This window comes from Plasmodium berghei (genome assembly GCF_900002375.2).
Source record: "Plasmodium berghei ANKA genome assembly, chromosome: 11".
In the NCBI taxonomy this organism is placed as follows: Eukaryota; Apicomplexa; class Aconoidasida; order Haemosporida; family Plasmodiidae; genus Plasmodium; species Plasmodium berghei.
In genome coordinates this window covers 759,539-777,139 of record NC_036169.2, presented here as the reverse complement: position 1 = coordinate 777,139, position 17,601 = coordinate 759,539, and the positions used below count along the sequence as shown (strand labels likewise).

The 17,601-nt window shown below is 21.3% G+C and overlaps 5 protein-coding genes and 1 non-coding gene across 6 annotated transcripts; 2 read left to right on the top strand and 4 right to left on the bottom strand.

Annotated features, from left to right (window-relative positions):
• Positions 1-398: 398 nt before the first annotated feature.
• On the top strand, positions 399-2,510 carry PBANKA_1120800 (signal recognition particle subunit SRP68, putative; the record flags this gene model as incomplete). Its single annotated transcript, XM_034565749.1, has 1 exon — positions 399-2,510. One exon carries the CDS (start codon positions 399-401, stop codon positions 2,508-2,510), a length of 2,112 nt encoding a protein of 703 aa, XP_034422415.1.
• Positions 2,511-3,183: 673 nt separating this feature from the next.
• Positions 3,184-3,968, bottom strand: PBANKA_1120700 (nascent polypeptide-associated complex subunit alpha, putative; the record flags this gene model as incomplete). Its single annotated transcript, XM_034565748.1, has 3 exons — positions 3,184-3,323; positions 3,459-3,566; positions 3,659-3,968. The coding sequence occupies 3 exons, from the start codon at positions 3,966-3,968 to the stop codon at positions 3,184-3,186; spliced, it is 558 nt and encodes a 185-aa protein (XP_034422414.1).
• Positions 3,969-5,836: 1,868 nt separating this feature from the next.
• Positions 5,837-10,846, bottom strand: PBANKA_1120600 (conserved Plasmodium protein, unknown function; the record flags this gene model as incomplete). The annotated part of the gene is made up of 4 exons (XM_034565747.1): positions 5,837-6,018; positions 6,188-6,257; positions 6,383-6,484; positions 6,626-10,846. 4 exons carry the CDS (start codon positions 10,844-10,846, stop codon positions 5,837-5,839), a joined length of 4,575 nt encoding a protein of 1,524 aa, XP_034422413.1.
• A 763-nt stretch (positions 10,847-11,609) lies between these two features.
• Positions 11,610-11,691, top strand: PBANKA_1120551. The gene has a single exon. It is a non-coding gene; the product is annotated as a tRNA-Ser (tRNA).
• Positions 11,692-12,513: 822 nt separating this feature from the next.
• PBANKA_1120500 (ribonuclease P/MRP protein subunit RPP1, putative) lies at positions 12,514-13,614 on the bottom strand (the record flags this gene model as incomplete). The annotated part of the gene is made up of 1 exon (XM_034565746.1): positions 12,514-13,614. One exon carries the CDS (start codon positions 13,612-13,614, stop codon positions 12,514-12,516), a length of 1,101 nt encoding a protein of 366 aa, XP_034422412.1.
• A 1,232-nt stretch (positions 13,615-14,846) lies between these two features.
• On the bottom strand, positions 14,847-16,718 carry PBANKA_1120400 (Pfs77 homologue, putative; the record flags this gene model as incomplete). The annotated part of the gene is made up of 1 exon (XM_034565745.1): positions 14,847-16,718. The coding sequence occupies one exon, from the start codon at positions 16,716-16,718 to the stop codon at positions 14,847-14,849; it is 1,872 nt and encodes a 623-aa protein (XP_034422411.1).
• Between the last annotated feature and the right edge of the window lie 883 nt (positions 16,719-17,601).

Here is a 17,601-nt window from a genome sequence, read left to right as displayed (position 1 = left end):
ATAATCGTTTCATCTGTTTTTTTTTAGAATAATTGTTATTTAAAAAATTAAGGTAAAAATATAAAAACAGAAAGCCTCAAAACTTATCATAAAAGATATATTTTTACTGAAAAAAAAAATCACAATATATTATATGTACATAGTATGTATATAAATATATAGTTAAAAATATGCATAATTGAAATAAAAAATATAAAATTAATGGCTACATCGATATAACCTTTATGCATAAAAAAAAGGAAAATCCAGAAAAAAAAATAACTAAAACAGATGAAATAAACGAATAAACATATATAAATATAGAAGCTCATATATTTTGTTTTTTTTCGAAACCACTTTTTAGTATTATATATATATATATATGCGCATAATACAGTTTGATAAGTAAAGAACTTAAAATGGAGGATAGAACTTTGCATCAGAAAATAGAGATGGAAACGAATGGCCCAGAGAAACTAAGAGTTGACAATATTCCAGAAAATATTCCAGAAAGTTGTGAAGAAAAGATAGTTGATAAAATGACGATTAGAGAACCACACACGTTGCTGATAATTCCAGAGAAAAAAATATCCTTTGATATATTTTGTTACTTAATTGGAATATATAAAAAACATGGTTTATATTTTGAAGAAATGGAGAGGTTCTTAAAATATGTTAAAAGAAGACGAATGAAGCTCAGAAGGAATGTTTTAAACAAAGTTAAAAAAGTTGGAAATAAATATACATCAAAAATATATGATCCTGATGTAATAAATGATAAATACTTTGAATTACTACTTTTAGATGTTGAAATATGTAGAGCTAAATATATAAAAGTTAAAACAGATGTAAATAATCTAAAAGCACCATATAGATCTAAATATTGTTATTTAAGACGATTAAAAAAAGGCCTAAAAAAAATAAACTTTTTAATTAATTCTATAAGTAAAGTAATTGATAAAAATACAGAATTACAAATAAAATGTTATCATGCTTATATTGAAATTGCCTATCTTTTAGAGATAAAAAAATATGAAGAATGCATATCTAAAATTATTGAATTTTCAAAACTTGTTAAATTAATAAAAAGAATTACTGTGAATAATATAACATCTAATGTAAATAATACAAGTATAGAATATGATAAGAAAAATGGAGAAGAAAATTTAATAAATTTAAGTGAAAATATTATAGTGGAAAAAAGTAAACTATTTTTAGAAGAAGAAAAAAGAATCAATGAAATTTATGAATATTTTTTGTCGAATATAAATTCATATGAACGTATATGCTTATATAATATTAAAAAAGATAATGTAAAAAAAAGTAATGAAAAGTTACAAGAAGAAGATTTAGAAGAAAAAAAAGATAAAATAACAGAGATAGAAACATATCAAAACAATGAAAATGAAACATTACAAATATATTGCATAGATAATACTATTATTATTAAAATAAAAAACAAAAGATATAAATTAATAAATGATGGAACAAATGATAGTATATTAAAAATTAAAAATATTTTAGACAATGATATAAAAACAGTGATAGAATATGATGAAATAATCAAATTAAATCAAAATTTTAATTTAAATGAAGAAATAAAAAATAAAAATTTTATACTTATAAAATTTTTGGATAATTATGATTTATCTTTTTTAATAAATAACTATGGAAATATATTCTCATTATATAACAATTGTTTATCAATAGTTCATGAAGAATTGGTTAAATCAACACATGGGGATTTAACTACAAATATGAACAATAAAAATTCTAATAATGACACGATCCTTATGGAAAAAGTTTGGAATAATTTAGAAAATCATTTATTGTGTGAAAAGTTATATATAGATACAGAAAGGGCAATCATAGTTTTAATGAAAAACTTATATAATGTATTAAATATGAATAATAATTTAAAAGAATTTAATTTCTTTAATAAAAAAACTTTAGATGATATTGTAGATAAAATGCCATTATTACATTCCGCATATAGATATGCAGATATGCTTAGACAAAATATTGATGAATTAAAAAATATTGAAAATATAGATATTTTTATTAATATGTTGCAAATTATTAAAAATGTTAAATCCTTTTCATTAGCTTGTTATTATGCTTTAAAAGAAAAAAATGCAGAAGCATACGCATTATTTGATTTAGTTAAATCCAGAAATTATATTTATATAAATATTGACAATTCTGAATATTATAATAATAAATCCCTGTTGCGTGTTTCGATTTTATTTAACAGATTGCAAGATATTTTATCGATTCTTAATAATAATTTTTATTTTAAACACTTAGCAATTTTCGCATTACAAATAAAAACGAAATCTATTATCAAAGATAGAAGTTTATTCAATATTGATCATACGTTATTTGAACGTAAAATGAAACAAATATATTTAAACCCTCTACATATTGACATGGCACAAATATTCATTGAACCTTCCTTATTGGCCAAAAATATTCAAGAAGAAAAAAAAACATCTGGGTTAAGAAGTCTTATACAATCATTTTGGAAATAAACACTTTTATCAATTGTTACTATTTTATATATATGCACTATCCATTCCCTATTCACTTTTATTTTTAATTAATTTTTATTTCTTTTGTTACATGTGTATCGCTAATTGCTACCTGGAAATATGATAGCTCACCTTCTTTTCTATACTTATGATTTTTCTTTGATTAATGAAAAGTCATTGAATTGAGAAAACAAACAAAATTAACAATGTTGAAAATGCATAAATATTAAAACTAAAATTAAGATTTTTTTTTAAATAGTATTCCTATTTTTTAATTGTTAATGAAAAAGTAATATATAACACACAATTATGTGTAATTTATCCCAAATATATATTTATATTTTTTATTTAATACGGTGTGTGAAAAACATATGGTAATTTTTTGGGGGGTTTTTTTTTTTTTTTTTTTTTAATATAGTTTTTTTTTTTTAATTTTTACAATAATGTTGAAAAAAAAAATAATACATATAACATAATAATAGAGATAATTAAAAGATATGGATATTATTGCATATATAGATAATTGGTACGAATGTTGCAAAACGGCTATGTGTACATACACCACGTGTTAAAAATAAATAAAAATTATTTACTTAAATATATGTACAAATTTTATAAGTTATCACATTTTAACGCTGTTTTCGTTTCGCTAGTTAGGTTTCTATATAAACATTTAACCACTCAATTCCATAATAGATTGAACTAAATCATTATTATTTTTTTTCAAAACTTCAATGGCCTTTTCTTTGGTACATTTTGTTTGAGAAATTATTAATTCGACATCATCCATTGATACATCTTTTGCTTTTTCACCTAAAAAAAATATATGAATATTAAAAATTGTTGAAATATAAACATGACAAAAGAAATATTTACATGGATGTACAACATGCTCAACATTTTTTTATCATCAATTTTATAAAATCATAATAAAAACCCAAAACATACCGTTTTCTAAGTCTTGAACTTTTTCATCAGCTTTTTCAGCATCTTCAAAATTGACTTCTTGTTCAGCCCCAGTTTCATCTTCATTTGAGGTATTTTCTGGAAGGAAGCCTATAAATAAAATTCATAAAATAATAAAAATTTGTACATATATATATATATAGATATATAGAGGTTTTATTATTATAATTTTGTAGCATTACTGTTAAATGAGTTTGTTATTTCGTCTGTTTTTGCATCCCCAAATATAACATAAGAGTCAGTTCCTTCGATTTGATATATATCGACATTGGAAACGGCAAATATCATTTTTTGTGATTTTTTAATTATAACTTTGTGAGTATTTGGAATTGCCTTTAAACCAAGTTTTACGAGCATTTTCCTAGCTCTTCTTTCCCCTTTACTCATTTTTGGCCTATTTGGGGGATTTAAAATATTTCTGTTTTCTTCATTTTCTTCACAAGAAGAGCTTGATGATATTTCATCTTTTGAATTTATTTTATCGTCTTGCATTTTTATCTGTTTTTTCAAAAATTATGAAAATAAGGATAATAAATATGTATCCATAATATATGATATGCAATATTAACTCTATGTACACAAAATTGTTTAATATTAATACTTTTTTTTATACCTAAATTTAAAATTTTATTTTTTATATAATCCTTAAATTATGAAAATAATTAAATCGTCAATGCTAGGAGGTAATAATATTAATTAAAAATCGTGTTAATTATAAAACAGCGTTAATTATAAAACAACGTTAATTATAAAACAACGTTAATTATAAAACAACGTTCGTTAATTATAATATTTATTATTCATAAAAAATAATATTTAATGTTATTTCTCAATCGCTTATTATTTGGCCATTTGTTTGTTCGTTTTTTTAGTCGCTAAAAAAAATGGGTGAAATCAACAAAAATTCAAGAGAGGAAAATAAAAAATCAAGGCAATTTTTATACCTATATAGGATTTAATTATATACGTGTTTTTCTAAACATATATTTCCTTTTTAAGGGGGACCATAATATATATACATTTCGTCAATTTTAAAAGCACAAAAAATATATATGTTATATATAAAATATATAATTAATTTTACAAAAATAGTAACTAGGGGTTTTATTGGAGTATGCAGAAATAACTCGTATACAGATTTGCATATCTGTTATATGCCATATTATAATATGTAGAATATATATGAATATAATATATAGTACCTTTTTTCATATCAAAACCGAATATGAATGTATGCATTTTTTATATCCAGGAAAAAAATTCGGCCGAGATATGTCGTTCATTTATTTAATTCCATTAATTTTGATATTTACTTAATCCACGTATATACGCTAGGTAGATGTTATTATCAACATATATTAATTATACATTTTTTAATTATATAATTTAATCATATTTGTTAATTTATGATACATACATATAATGTATTATGTATATAGTTATGTGCCGCTATTTTTTAAGTATTTAGTACATAATTTAGGATCTGGCATGGCATGTAAAAGGGGAATAAATAAAATAAATTATATATTATTTATAAAAATGGTGGTAATAAATATAATTAATATTGCAAAATAAATACCCTCAATTTTTAATTACGTGCAAACGCTAAAAATATATAAAAATAACTTGGATATTAATAAAATGTAAAAATACTTTTACATATAAAAAATATATATTATATTTTTGGAAATTTTCAACTTTTATAATTTATTAAAATTTTTACATATAGTAATAATAAATGAAAGCATAGCCCATATATATTTTATTAACAATTTAATTAATTTTATTATTATAATAAGAATATGGCTATAATTAATATTTCATTTTGTTCAAATTAATATATACAATTTATTTTATGCTTTATCAGTTTGCTCACCTCTTTTATCTTATATTAATTCAAACATAAGCCAATTTTTTGAAAAAAACTATTATTTTCCTATTCTATATACTCCCAAAAGTAGGCATAATCCATATAGCTACTTCATGTTGTATGTATAAATTAATGCGTCCCAATGATAGGCATTTGCTAGTTCCCCATACAAGTTCAAATATATGCAAACAAATAAGTGTATATATATTTATTCATTTTTGATGGTTAACTATATTTAAAGATCATTTGATTTGTTGTTTGCCATTTTTTAAAATGTGTGTGTTAAAAAAACAAAAAAATATAGATATAATAAAATATTAAGAAATAATAAAGCAAATGGACAAACCCATGAACAAATAAGCGAGTAAATTAAAAAAAAAAAAAAAAAAAAGTATAATGTGAAAAATACGAAAGATGGTGTTATTGTTTTGGTATATTCAATTATTTTCAAAAAAATGTTAATAGAATGTGTAAAAAATTGTATTTTTTTTCAAATGTTAGCATATTTTAAGTTTTGCCAAAATTCTTCTTCCTCCTTTTGTTCTACATTATTTGGCAAATCCTTTAAATCTTTTTTTATTTTTTTTATAATATTAAAAATATAGCAAATGATATTTTTATCTTTTATGCTGTTGTACATGTCTCGGAAATTTATTGAATGAACTGCCCATCCTAAAAATCAAAAAATATATATATATATAATATATAATAGTAAAAATATATACCCAAATAAATACGAAATGATAGTTTAAAATGGAAAGCAACTACCCAACTAAGAACATAACGCTTAAGATTGATAATAATGACATTAAATATATTCTATGCAATATTATAGTTGTACCTTTTAAGGCAAGTTGCTTTTGTCTTAGTTCCACAGATAACAAGGGTCTGTGCGAAGGATATAAAACATCCTAAGTAAATAAACAACCATAGAAATAATATATAATAGTAAGAAAATGTATAATAACTTTAACAACACTTGTATGTATGTACTCAAGTACATATATGTTGACACAATGTAAGCTTCAATTATTACTTCGTAAAATATTATATCTATCATATGCCTTTCATGAGGAAATGAACAGGAAATGTGATAAATATTTTCATAGGTATATGATCCTTTGTATTGTACATTTAGCTGCAGAAAAAAAAAATAAAAAAGTAAAAAAAAAAAAACGAATATTAGCGAATATAAACATTATAATAACAAATTATACAGACACTTTTAAATGCAGAGAAATATAAAATCGAAATAAATGTGCATGTATATTTCTCCTACGAAATTAAGAATATCAGATATGACATTGTCAAAATGAAACATTTTGATTTTTTTTTTATCCTTTTTTGAAGTTATAGGAGTTGCATTATTTATATCACTAATATTGTAATTTAAAATGTAATAAAAATATTTAGCAATTGCTATATTGTTATCTATATTTTGGTCTATTTTAGGATTATTTAAAAGCTTATTAACAATATTATGATTTTTTTTTATATCAATAAAATTAAAATTTGTTTTTTCATAATTTAAATCTAAAAATATATATTCTTCATTTACATATACATTATTTATTACTTTATTCCATGTATATTCAATACTTTTATTTTTTGAAAAAAAATTTGAGAAATTATAAATATGATAACACACTTGTTTTGATATTTTAATAAATTCATAGTTATAAAAATTGTCATTATATTTTGAAATTTCGCATAATATATGATATAAATAATTATATTTATTTAGTATAATATTTATATATAATAGTTTTAATAATATTAATGACGTTTGTTCGTTCCCAATTTCTATATAATTAGACAATCCATCACTCTCTTCGTAAATTAAATTAAAGCTTGTTTGTGTTTTATATTTTGAATTATTATATTTTTTTTCTATATTATATCCATATCTATTATTCATATATTCTTGTGATAACTTTATAACTGTATTTAATTTATTATTCGTCAAAGCGAGTATATATAAAAAATTGATCAACATAAAAGAACTAATCGGTTTTTTTTCTTCAGATATCATATGTTCTATAACATCATACATTTTTAAAATATTATCATCTTCATAATGTATATTAAAACATGCATAACAAAGTGCTATACAACTGTTTAAATCGACATAATTTTTTTTTTTACTTAAGCTATTATACATATCATTTATTTCGATATTATTATCATTTTTTGTGATTTGTTTTTCTGGATTTTCAGAAATATTATTTGTAATTGATATATCATTAATCGTTGTTTTTGTATCCACATTAAATGATGCAATATCATCATCATGTTTTTTCTCAATATTTGAAAATACCGTACCATTTTTTATTAAATCCCGTTTGTTTTCCTCTAAAACATTTGATATAGTCATATTAAATTCATTTTGATATGAATAATCAGCTTCTTCATAATTGTTCAATATAGTACTTGTTATGGAATTAATTTTTTTTTTAAAAACTTGTAAAAGCTTTGGCCTTCTAGACATATGCGTTAAAGCAATGAACTTAAGATTAGTATTTGCTGTTATATTACTTAAAAAAATTAAGAATTCAATATTCGAACATTTTAATAAAATAGGAATAATTTGTCTCATTATCATATTTATTATTACAGGGTCATATGTACTAACATTTTTCATAATTATTAATAAATTATTAACATCTTTTATATTTAATTGCCAAAAATTGTTAAGTCTTATTTTTATTTGTTCATATAATAAATCACTAATATGAGGAAAATAAATTTCTTCTGTATCAAAGTGTAATGCTTCTAAGTTTACTCCTTCTTCAAATATATCAATATAATTTTTATTTAAATTGTTTTCATAAGTTTTACTATTGTTATAAAATGAGTTTGATAATAAAATATCGCATTCTTGGTTTTTCACACTAGGAATGCTATCCAAATTATTTGTAGAATTATTATGAAGAAAAAAAGTGAGGTACCCTTGAGTTGTGTATTTTTCTAAATCACTCATAATGAGCATTATATTAAGACAATCTTCTCCGGTCAATAATTTATATTTTTTTTTTATTTGATCAAAAATATAAGATATTAAATTAAAAACATGAATATTATGTACATTCAAATAAGATACGTTTTTTAATGCATACAAAATTATAGTTAGATTTTCTAAATATAATAATTTTCTAATTTGATAAATCTGTTGAATTAATAAATAATAATATTTATGATCATATAAATCTAAAAAAGAAGAATAATAAATTATATTTGTTAATTGTAAAGGTGTAAAAGAATATAAATTTTTTATAATTTTATTTTTTAAATGAGTAAATAAATATTTATATCTATAATTATATTTAATTCGGCTTAGACATGTTAATATAGATATTATATCTTTAGTAGTAATCTCTTTTATATGTTCATTAATCTTAGTTAATATATTTATATATAAATCTGGATTATCAATATTTGCATATGTATAGGACCATAAAATCATACATAAATTCTTCATATTCATATTGTGTATATAAACGTTAATAAAATTTGGAAAAATTTCATTAAATAAGTGTTCATCATATTCATTTAATTTAACCAATGAATATATTATATTTATTATATCTATATAATTGCTATTGTTTATATTTTTTTCAATTATTTTTTTCATATTTTTTATTAATTTACTGGTATAATTGATATTACTAAAAGACCATAATATATTACTAACATTTTTCATATTTAATTCATCAATATTTTCTTCAATTTTTTTAGAAAGTTCATAATATACATATATATCTTTATACTTTAGCTTTGATAGTGAGGTAAGTAAACATATAGCATCATTAAGACAATTAAAACTTTTTATATTATTTTTAACAACATCTATAACTTTCATTTTTAAAATTCTACTTTCATTTGTTTCAATTAATATATTACTTAAGCTGTATAATATACTAGAAATATGTTTAGGCTCAGCTTTATCTAATTTATTATTTATACAATTTATTATATCATTAAAGAAATAAGGGAGATGATCGATTTTAACAAAAGCATAAAAAGTTTGTACTAAACTGGGTAATTCAAAAGTACTTATATTTTCTTCTACTTTTTTTATTATACTTAAATACATAGGATTTCTCATTATACTTTGTTTTTGATATGAATCTATCATTTTAGACATTTTAATTATCCCACTACTTAAATTTATATTATCACAATTATCTAAATTATTATATATAACACTTATTAGTCCTGTTATATTTTTTTCTTTTTTTATTTCCTTTTGTATTATTAAGTTATCTATATTTCCATCAACAATGGTACTTAAATTTTCTCCCCCCATTTTTTTTATTATTTCTGCTGCATTTATTTCTACTAAATTTTGCTCACTATTTTCAATTAGTTTGTTTTCTTTTTTTATGATAATTTTTTCTATGCATTTTTTTGCAGATATATCATTTAGCTCCTCTACAAATAATTGATCATTTAATAAGTTATCATTTAATATTTCATGTCTGTTTTTATTTTGTACATTCAAATCATTAATTAATATATTACTTCCTATTTGTTTGTTTTTGTTACTATGTTCATTAATACTATAATTTCTCACATGTCTTTTCACATCTTCGCTAATTATATTATTTAAGCAAAAATCATTATCATCATTCTTTTTTTCTTCTTTATATTCGTCCACTGATTTTTTATTAATTTTTTTAGAATTTTCGTCATATATTTCTTCATAAGATTTTATATCATTAATATATTTTTGTTCACCTTCTAAAAATGTATCAATATCATTATATATATTATTTTTTTCTAATATTTTTTTTTTATGTTTTTTTTCTATATTATTTATCTCTTCTTTTTTTTTATTATCACTTGTTCTAAAGTTGTGTGTATCATTAATTTTTTGATTAATATATTTTTCCTCTTTTATAATTTTTTCATATTCTTTATTTGCTTTGTTGTCAAGTTCTTTTTTATATAGTTTTAATTTTTTTTTATTTTTTAAGTACTCTTCTTTTTCTTTTAAAATTTCCCATAGACTTTTTTCTGTATCTTCAATTTGTAAATTGTTTTTACTAAATCGGCTACCCTTAGTTTTACTATTATTATTATTAACATTACTGTTATTGTTGTATTTGTTTATAAAATTTAAGTAATTTTCATTATTTAACAAAAATTCACTAGTATCCGTATTGTTTTTATTTACAATTTTAACTGTGCTATAATCTTCTTTTTCAAATTTGTTTTCATCAAATATTTTAGTAAACTCATTCTGTTTTTCTCTATATATTTCATCTTGTTCTACATTAGTTTTTATTTCTGTACATAAGTTTCTATGATCATCTATAAAATCTTCGCACAGTTTTTCCCCTCGTTCATCTTCGCATGTTCCATTGTTTGTATATATTGCTCTACTAAATAAAAATTTCCCTCGAATATCACTAATTAGTGAGTTGATATACGCTTTTTCTACACCCCCAGAAAGCCTTGAAATACATTTATTAGTATTTCGAAGTATATAATTTTTCATTATGACTTTATAATTATATATTTATTTGGTGTTTCCTTAAAAAGGCTATTCTTCAATACACCTGATGTGTCATACTTGCACAAGTTATGACTACTAAATATGGACTTTATTTTATACATATAATATATGCATAATATATATATAGTATATATAAATAAAGGGAATGCATATACCATTTCACTGTTTTTATTATACAAAATCAATTATATCATAAATTCATAAAGCCAATATGCTTTATTTATTTTGTTTTTTATACCAAACATTGTGTTTGCGCTATTTCAACATACATAATGTATATATAGAGAGAAAACTGCATTCCCTCAATCTATATTATACATATGTTTTTTTTTTAATTAACTTAATTTATGTATTGTGCATATTTATATATTTTTTTTTTTTTTTCATTTTTTCAAGTCGACAAAAATTTAATAATAATATAACTATATACTATTGTAACGATATATTCTCCAAAATATATTGTATGCATTAATAAGATATTAAATTTCAGTACTATTCAAAAATGTTGTGGAAACCTTAAGTTATAAAAATATTTCAATTGTAAAGTTTTAAAATATTTATTGTTTTTTATCTTATATAAAAAAGCACACATAACTATGTAATATTTTTTTTTGTTTTGAAAGGTCTAGAACATGCATATATATATATATATATATTATATATATATATATACATATGTATACTATTATTTTAAAAGAATATATTTTATTATATTATGGAGTAAAATATATGATACAAAATTATTGACAGTTTGCCCGAGTGGTTAAGGGGTTGGACTTGAAATCCAATGAGCTTTGCTTGCGCAGGTTCGAATCCTGCAGCTGTCGATTTTTTAAGAATGTAAAATATATTATAGTATAAAACTCTTTACATTTGTTAAATAAATAATCTAAATAATTATTTTGTTTATGCATAAAATATTGCATTCATATAGTATTATTATTATTACTATGACTTTTTATTGCATCTTAAAAAAAAACTTTAATATAATTATGCAAAAATAATTTCTTAATAAAAAACAATAACATAATTATAAACATAATTAATGATATGTAAAACTTTTTAGATATAATAATTTTTATTTTACTAAAGTATAAATTTTAGTTGAATTTTATAGCTATTTACAAATATGTAATACAACTTTCAAACTTCACAAAATATAATAGTTTATTTTTTTTGTCTTATAATTTAATAATTTTTAAAACATTAAGAATACATATTTAAATATTTGGTTTATTTTATTATCATAGTTGCTTACAACTCGCCGTAAAAAATGAAAATTTTTTGTATGAATAAAATTTAATATAATTGTAATACTTTTTTTTACAAAATAAAAAAAGGAATTTTAAAATATTTACACTAATAAGCATATATAAATATAGATATCAAAAAAAAAGTTATGATAAAAATGTTAAATTTTAAATATTTACACACTAAAAACTTGAACAAATTTAAAACACATATTTTGTGCAGCAATGGTGTGAGGGGAAATAGCCACAATTAATAATGAAAAATACAATTACAAAAATTAAAATTAAAAAAATATAAATGAAAACTGAAAAGGGAACTTGTTATTTCCTTCCCCAAATATTTTTCTCCCAAAAAATGTATACACAAAATGGTAATATATTTTTATTTTTATTATTTTGTCATAACACTGTTTTGTAAAATATAGCTGTATTCATCGACTTTCTAACGGATGCCCTTTGAATACAAGAAAGAGGTACAGTGGTTATGCATCCAATTAAATGCTTATATGAAAATTTGTTGAAATTAAAATGTAATCTCAAAAAATGAAGTGGTTCTAATATTTCAGTGTGCTTTATACTACCTGAGCTAATAATAAGTTTATTTAACGGTATAACAGAAATTATATTATTTAAATTTAAAGAATAATAAAAATATTCTGTATTTGTAGTTAATATAGTAGGTGATGATATCTCAAAAAACAACCCTTTGTCTATAGCATTTTGTATATCTGATTTTTTTAAAGAAGTAAATGTTTTTTTTAAATCAAAATAAATAATATCACAATCGTATTTATTAGATATTATATTTATCTCTTCAGGGGTTGTTACTTCAATTGATATTAAATCAAATTTACTTTCTTTTAAAAATTTTTGATAATTTTCAATTTGTTTAACATCTTCATATTTTATATTTAACCTTTTTAAAATATATGTGTCTGTATTAGTTTGTAAAAACAAAGCATTTTCAGTTTGAATATTATTTGAATTATCACTAGTTTTAATATAACTATTTTCGTGTGTAACAATTTTAATATCCTTTTTATTGTCACTATTTTCAGTATTTATAAATTTAGGGGCTAGCCAATTATGTAATTTTTTTATTTCTTCTTCTTCTATTTCATGTTTATAATTTAATATAAAGTCATCACATATATTTTTAATTGATAATGTATTATTTTTATTTGTTAAAATATAATTACTATCGATTTGATTATTTAATTTTAACAAATATTCATTTAATGCGTCTTCATAATTGGCTTTGTCGATAAAATAATTAGTACATTCATTATTGTTACTATTCTCTAACTTTTTAATAATATTACTAGAATTTTTAGAAACAAATATATTTATTACTTTCCATTTATCATTTATATTATAATTACAAATATGATCATATGGTATAGCAATCGCTACTATACTATATCCTGAACTTATTGCTTTGAATAATAATTCTTTTATAGTCTTCTGAGAAGAAAACTTTATGTGCATATCTATATACATTTTTTTGTTTTTTTTTTTTGGAACCATTCACCGAAATTAACTATGTGCTAATCGACTGATTCACTATAGAAAGAATGCCTAATCAAATATAAAAAAAACACAGAACATGTTGAATTTAATTTGACAATATGAAGATGTACATAGCTGAAATGATATTTATTCATATCCTTTGATACGAGTTTTACCTTTTCCAATGCTCACTCAATACATCTATTCAACAATGTTTATACATATAAGAATATATATATATATGTATATGTATATGTAGTAAGGAAAATCTAATGAAACATGCAATGGCCTCTTTAAAACGGAGCCAGCATATGTTATATCCCAATTCTCTATAGATGCTTGAATAAAATGCTATATTTTGTGTACAAATAAAAATGGTTATAATTTTTATCAAAAATAATTTTTTTATTTTAAAATTGTAACTTGCATTAAAAAGCTCAATTTTTTATAAATGTTTTATTAAAAAAATGATTAGCTTTTATCTACGTGTATAAATATGCATAACATGTATATTATAGGTAACGGTGTGATGATTTTGGGAAAATGTAAAATATATTTTATTTATTTTTTGATTTTTTTTGTTGGAAATTTTTATAAAAAAAAGTAGTATCACTCTTAATAAGATACCCAAAAGTAAAATTTAAAAATATAAAATTAATTTTTACAAAAGTATAGGTAAAACGATAATGTGTAAATATCAAATATGATAAAGATTACATGTATTATTATATATATGCCAATAATAATCTAAAAGGCTTGACTTCATTTCTTCTAGTTTTTCTGCGTTTTACACATCCATATATGTGTGAGACGCAACTAAATGAGATACGCATATATCTAAATTAAATAGTTAACAATTTATATAGCCAATACTAGAATAAAACAAAGTTTAAACTATAGTTATGACAAAATAAAATATTTTCATATTAGTGCATCCAGGCATGCATACATAATATATTATTCGTTATATACAATTTAACACACAAATATAAACACAAATAAATATCGTAAAGTCATGTAAGTATGATACCATCAAATTTTATATATACAGGTATTTGGATATTAAGAAATTGATGATTAGTATGTGGAAAAAAAATGAAAAAAAAAAAATTAATGATAATACAAACTTAAATTTGATATATTCCCAAGATTGTTTGAAAAGCACTTTAAACTACTTTTTATGTACATGTTATTTGCAAAACTATAGTTTGTGTTGTTTACATTTAGTTTCCATTATAATTATCACTAAAACGTCCGCTATAATTATCATAAATCATTTGGTTATCATTCATTTCTTCATTCTCGTGAATTATTTTTCTATCTCCAGTGTAAATATGTTCACTAAATATACTACTGTTTGTATTTTTAGCGATTTTATCATTGTTTCCTTCATCTTGGCTATAAGAAGAAATAGCATTGATAGATGGAATATCGTTTTGTTTTTGATTATTCCCAATACTTAATTTGTTAAACAACGCAGTTTGAGGTTGTATATTTCCAAGTAATATGTCATTCATCATAGGTGCTATGTATCCTGTAATATTTGGATCAACCCAATCTTCGGATGATTTTCCAAAAATATTATGGAGAGAAGATATATCATTATTTTCAAATTGTTCAGGTGGAACTAAATCTAAAAATTGTGGTTTTGGTAAATTTGGTACAGGAATAAATTGATGTACTTCAATAGCATGCAATTTAAATGATATTGCATCTAATTTTCCTCCATCTATTGGTGGTTTATCTATTTTTCCTATATATTCAATAGTTGGACTAACTGGACTATTTTCTATGATATTATTTGATACTTCATTTTGTTTTTCATTTTTTTTTTTGTATTGCATCATTTGATTCTTTACAGAATTTAAATCCCTTTTAAAAAATGAAGCAAAATTTTTTGGCATAGATACTGGATACCCTGTTTTGGGATCAATATCTTCAGATCCACTTATTTTGGTTTCATTATTTATACAGTTATTAAATGTACAAAAAGGCCACATTTTTTTATTTTTTTTATTTGGATTTATATAATTTATTTCTGAAAATTTATCATTGAAATTTCTAATATGATCGCTACTTTGATTTTTCATTTTATTTGGTAATCGACTCATTTCTAGCAACGACTTTTTTATTGATTCATCTACATGTTTGTTTAGGATAGTATTATATGAACTTTGATTGTTTATAAACATTTCGTTTGATATATCTGCTGATTTTTGATTTGGATTCATGATTTCAGATGTATTTTGAAAATGTACTTCAGGATATGGTACTATTAAAGGGGATGGACAATCTAACTCTACATCTATTTTAGGCACATATTTACATACAGGAACATCTTGATATTTTTCTTTCCATTCATACTTTACTATATCTACTTGTTTTTCTATTTCTGTAACTTTAGGAATTATCTTTTCTTTTATATCTACAATTATCTCTTTTTCTATATATTTGTCTATATATTTTATTTGAGGTACTTCAACTTCTATAATTTTTTGTTCCCCTTCATATTTTGGTATAACCCTTGGTATTTCTCTTATATCCCATACAGGAGAATATATAGGTGTATATCCTATAGGGACATTTACTTCAACTTTATTTTCTATTATTTTTTCCTTTGGCATGTTTATATTTCTTTCTTTAAATAATAATTCAACACAGGGGACATCATGATTTGCTTCTTGACGATAATATTTTGGTTGTACTACATCTTGAAATTCATATTTTGGTGTTTCAATTATTTTATCTCTTATATATTTATCTTGATATACTGGAATGTTAAATATTGGTTGATCTCCTTGAACGTTTATTATTGGAATTTCATCATTTTTTTGCACATACATTTCATCACTTTTATAAGCATAGTTATTGTTATTTTGATCCATATAGTTACCATTTTCATAACCCATATAATCTTCGTTGTTTTTATATATATAATTTCCATCATTTTTGTATATATATTCTTGATTATTTCCATAATAATTTTGCTCATTATATATATTTTCATTTGCAATATTATCTTCAACATTGTATGCTACATTTTCTCGCCCTTTACAACAATCACTGAAAATTAATTTACACTGTTTGTTTTCCATTGTCTTAACTTTTTTTGTATAGAAATTTATTTTGTGTTTTATGCGTGCTTACAAAAGGGTGTGTATATTTATATATATATATTTTTTTTATTTATAATTTTAAAAAATAACAAAATTATAAATACAGTGTTTTATAGCTTTTCTTTCACTGAAAAATGTTATGGGATAAACTCAAGTCAAAATAAAGCTCATTTGAAAGAAGATAAAATAAAAGACAAAAAAAGCACCTTAATCTGAAAAACCGAAAAAATATATAAATATGAATTGATATATATGATATGCCTATTAACATATATTGGGGCATTATTTTATTATTTTTTTTATAAGTTTATATATTGTCTACCTGCTTAAATAGTCTTCCTTTTTTTTTTCTTTACTTTTAATAATATAAAACTTTTATTCAAAAGATATATTTTTACAAAATTATAAACTACACATTACAATAACTTTCTTATTAAAAGTTATATATCCATACATTTATTCATTTGGAAAATTATCACAAATTATACAAAAAAAATTTATACTATTATACAATCTATAAAATTAACAAGTTTTTTTTTGCGAAAAATTAAAGATAACAATTGAAGGTAACAAATATATTATAAATAACAAAAAAATATGGCTAAAAATAAATAAAAAAAAAGACAATATATCCTATATTTATATATGTAAGAATTATAAAAGAATAAAATTAAATAATATAAAACATAAAAAGGGATAGAATGAAAAAAAAAAAAACAATCACAAATACAAGCACACATACTAAATAATATACACCCTTTTCCTGATATATAAAATGCTTAACTTTTAATATATGTACATAAGTTTACTAAATTTTATATTCCCTCAAAAAAACGAAAGTTAAAACGGAAATTTATTTAGC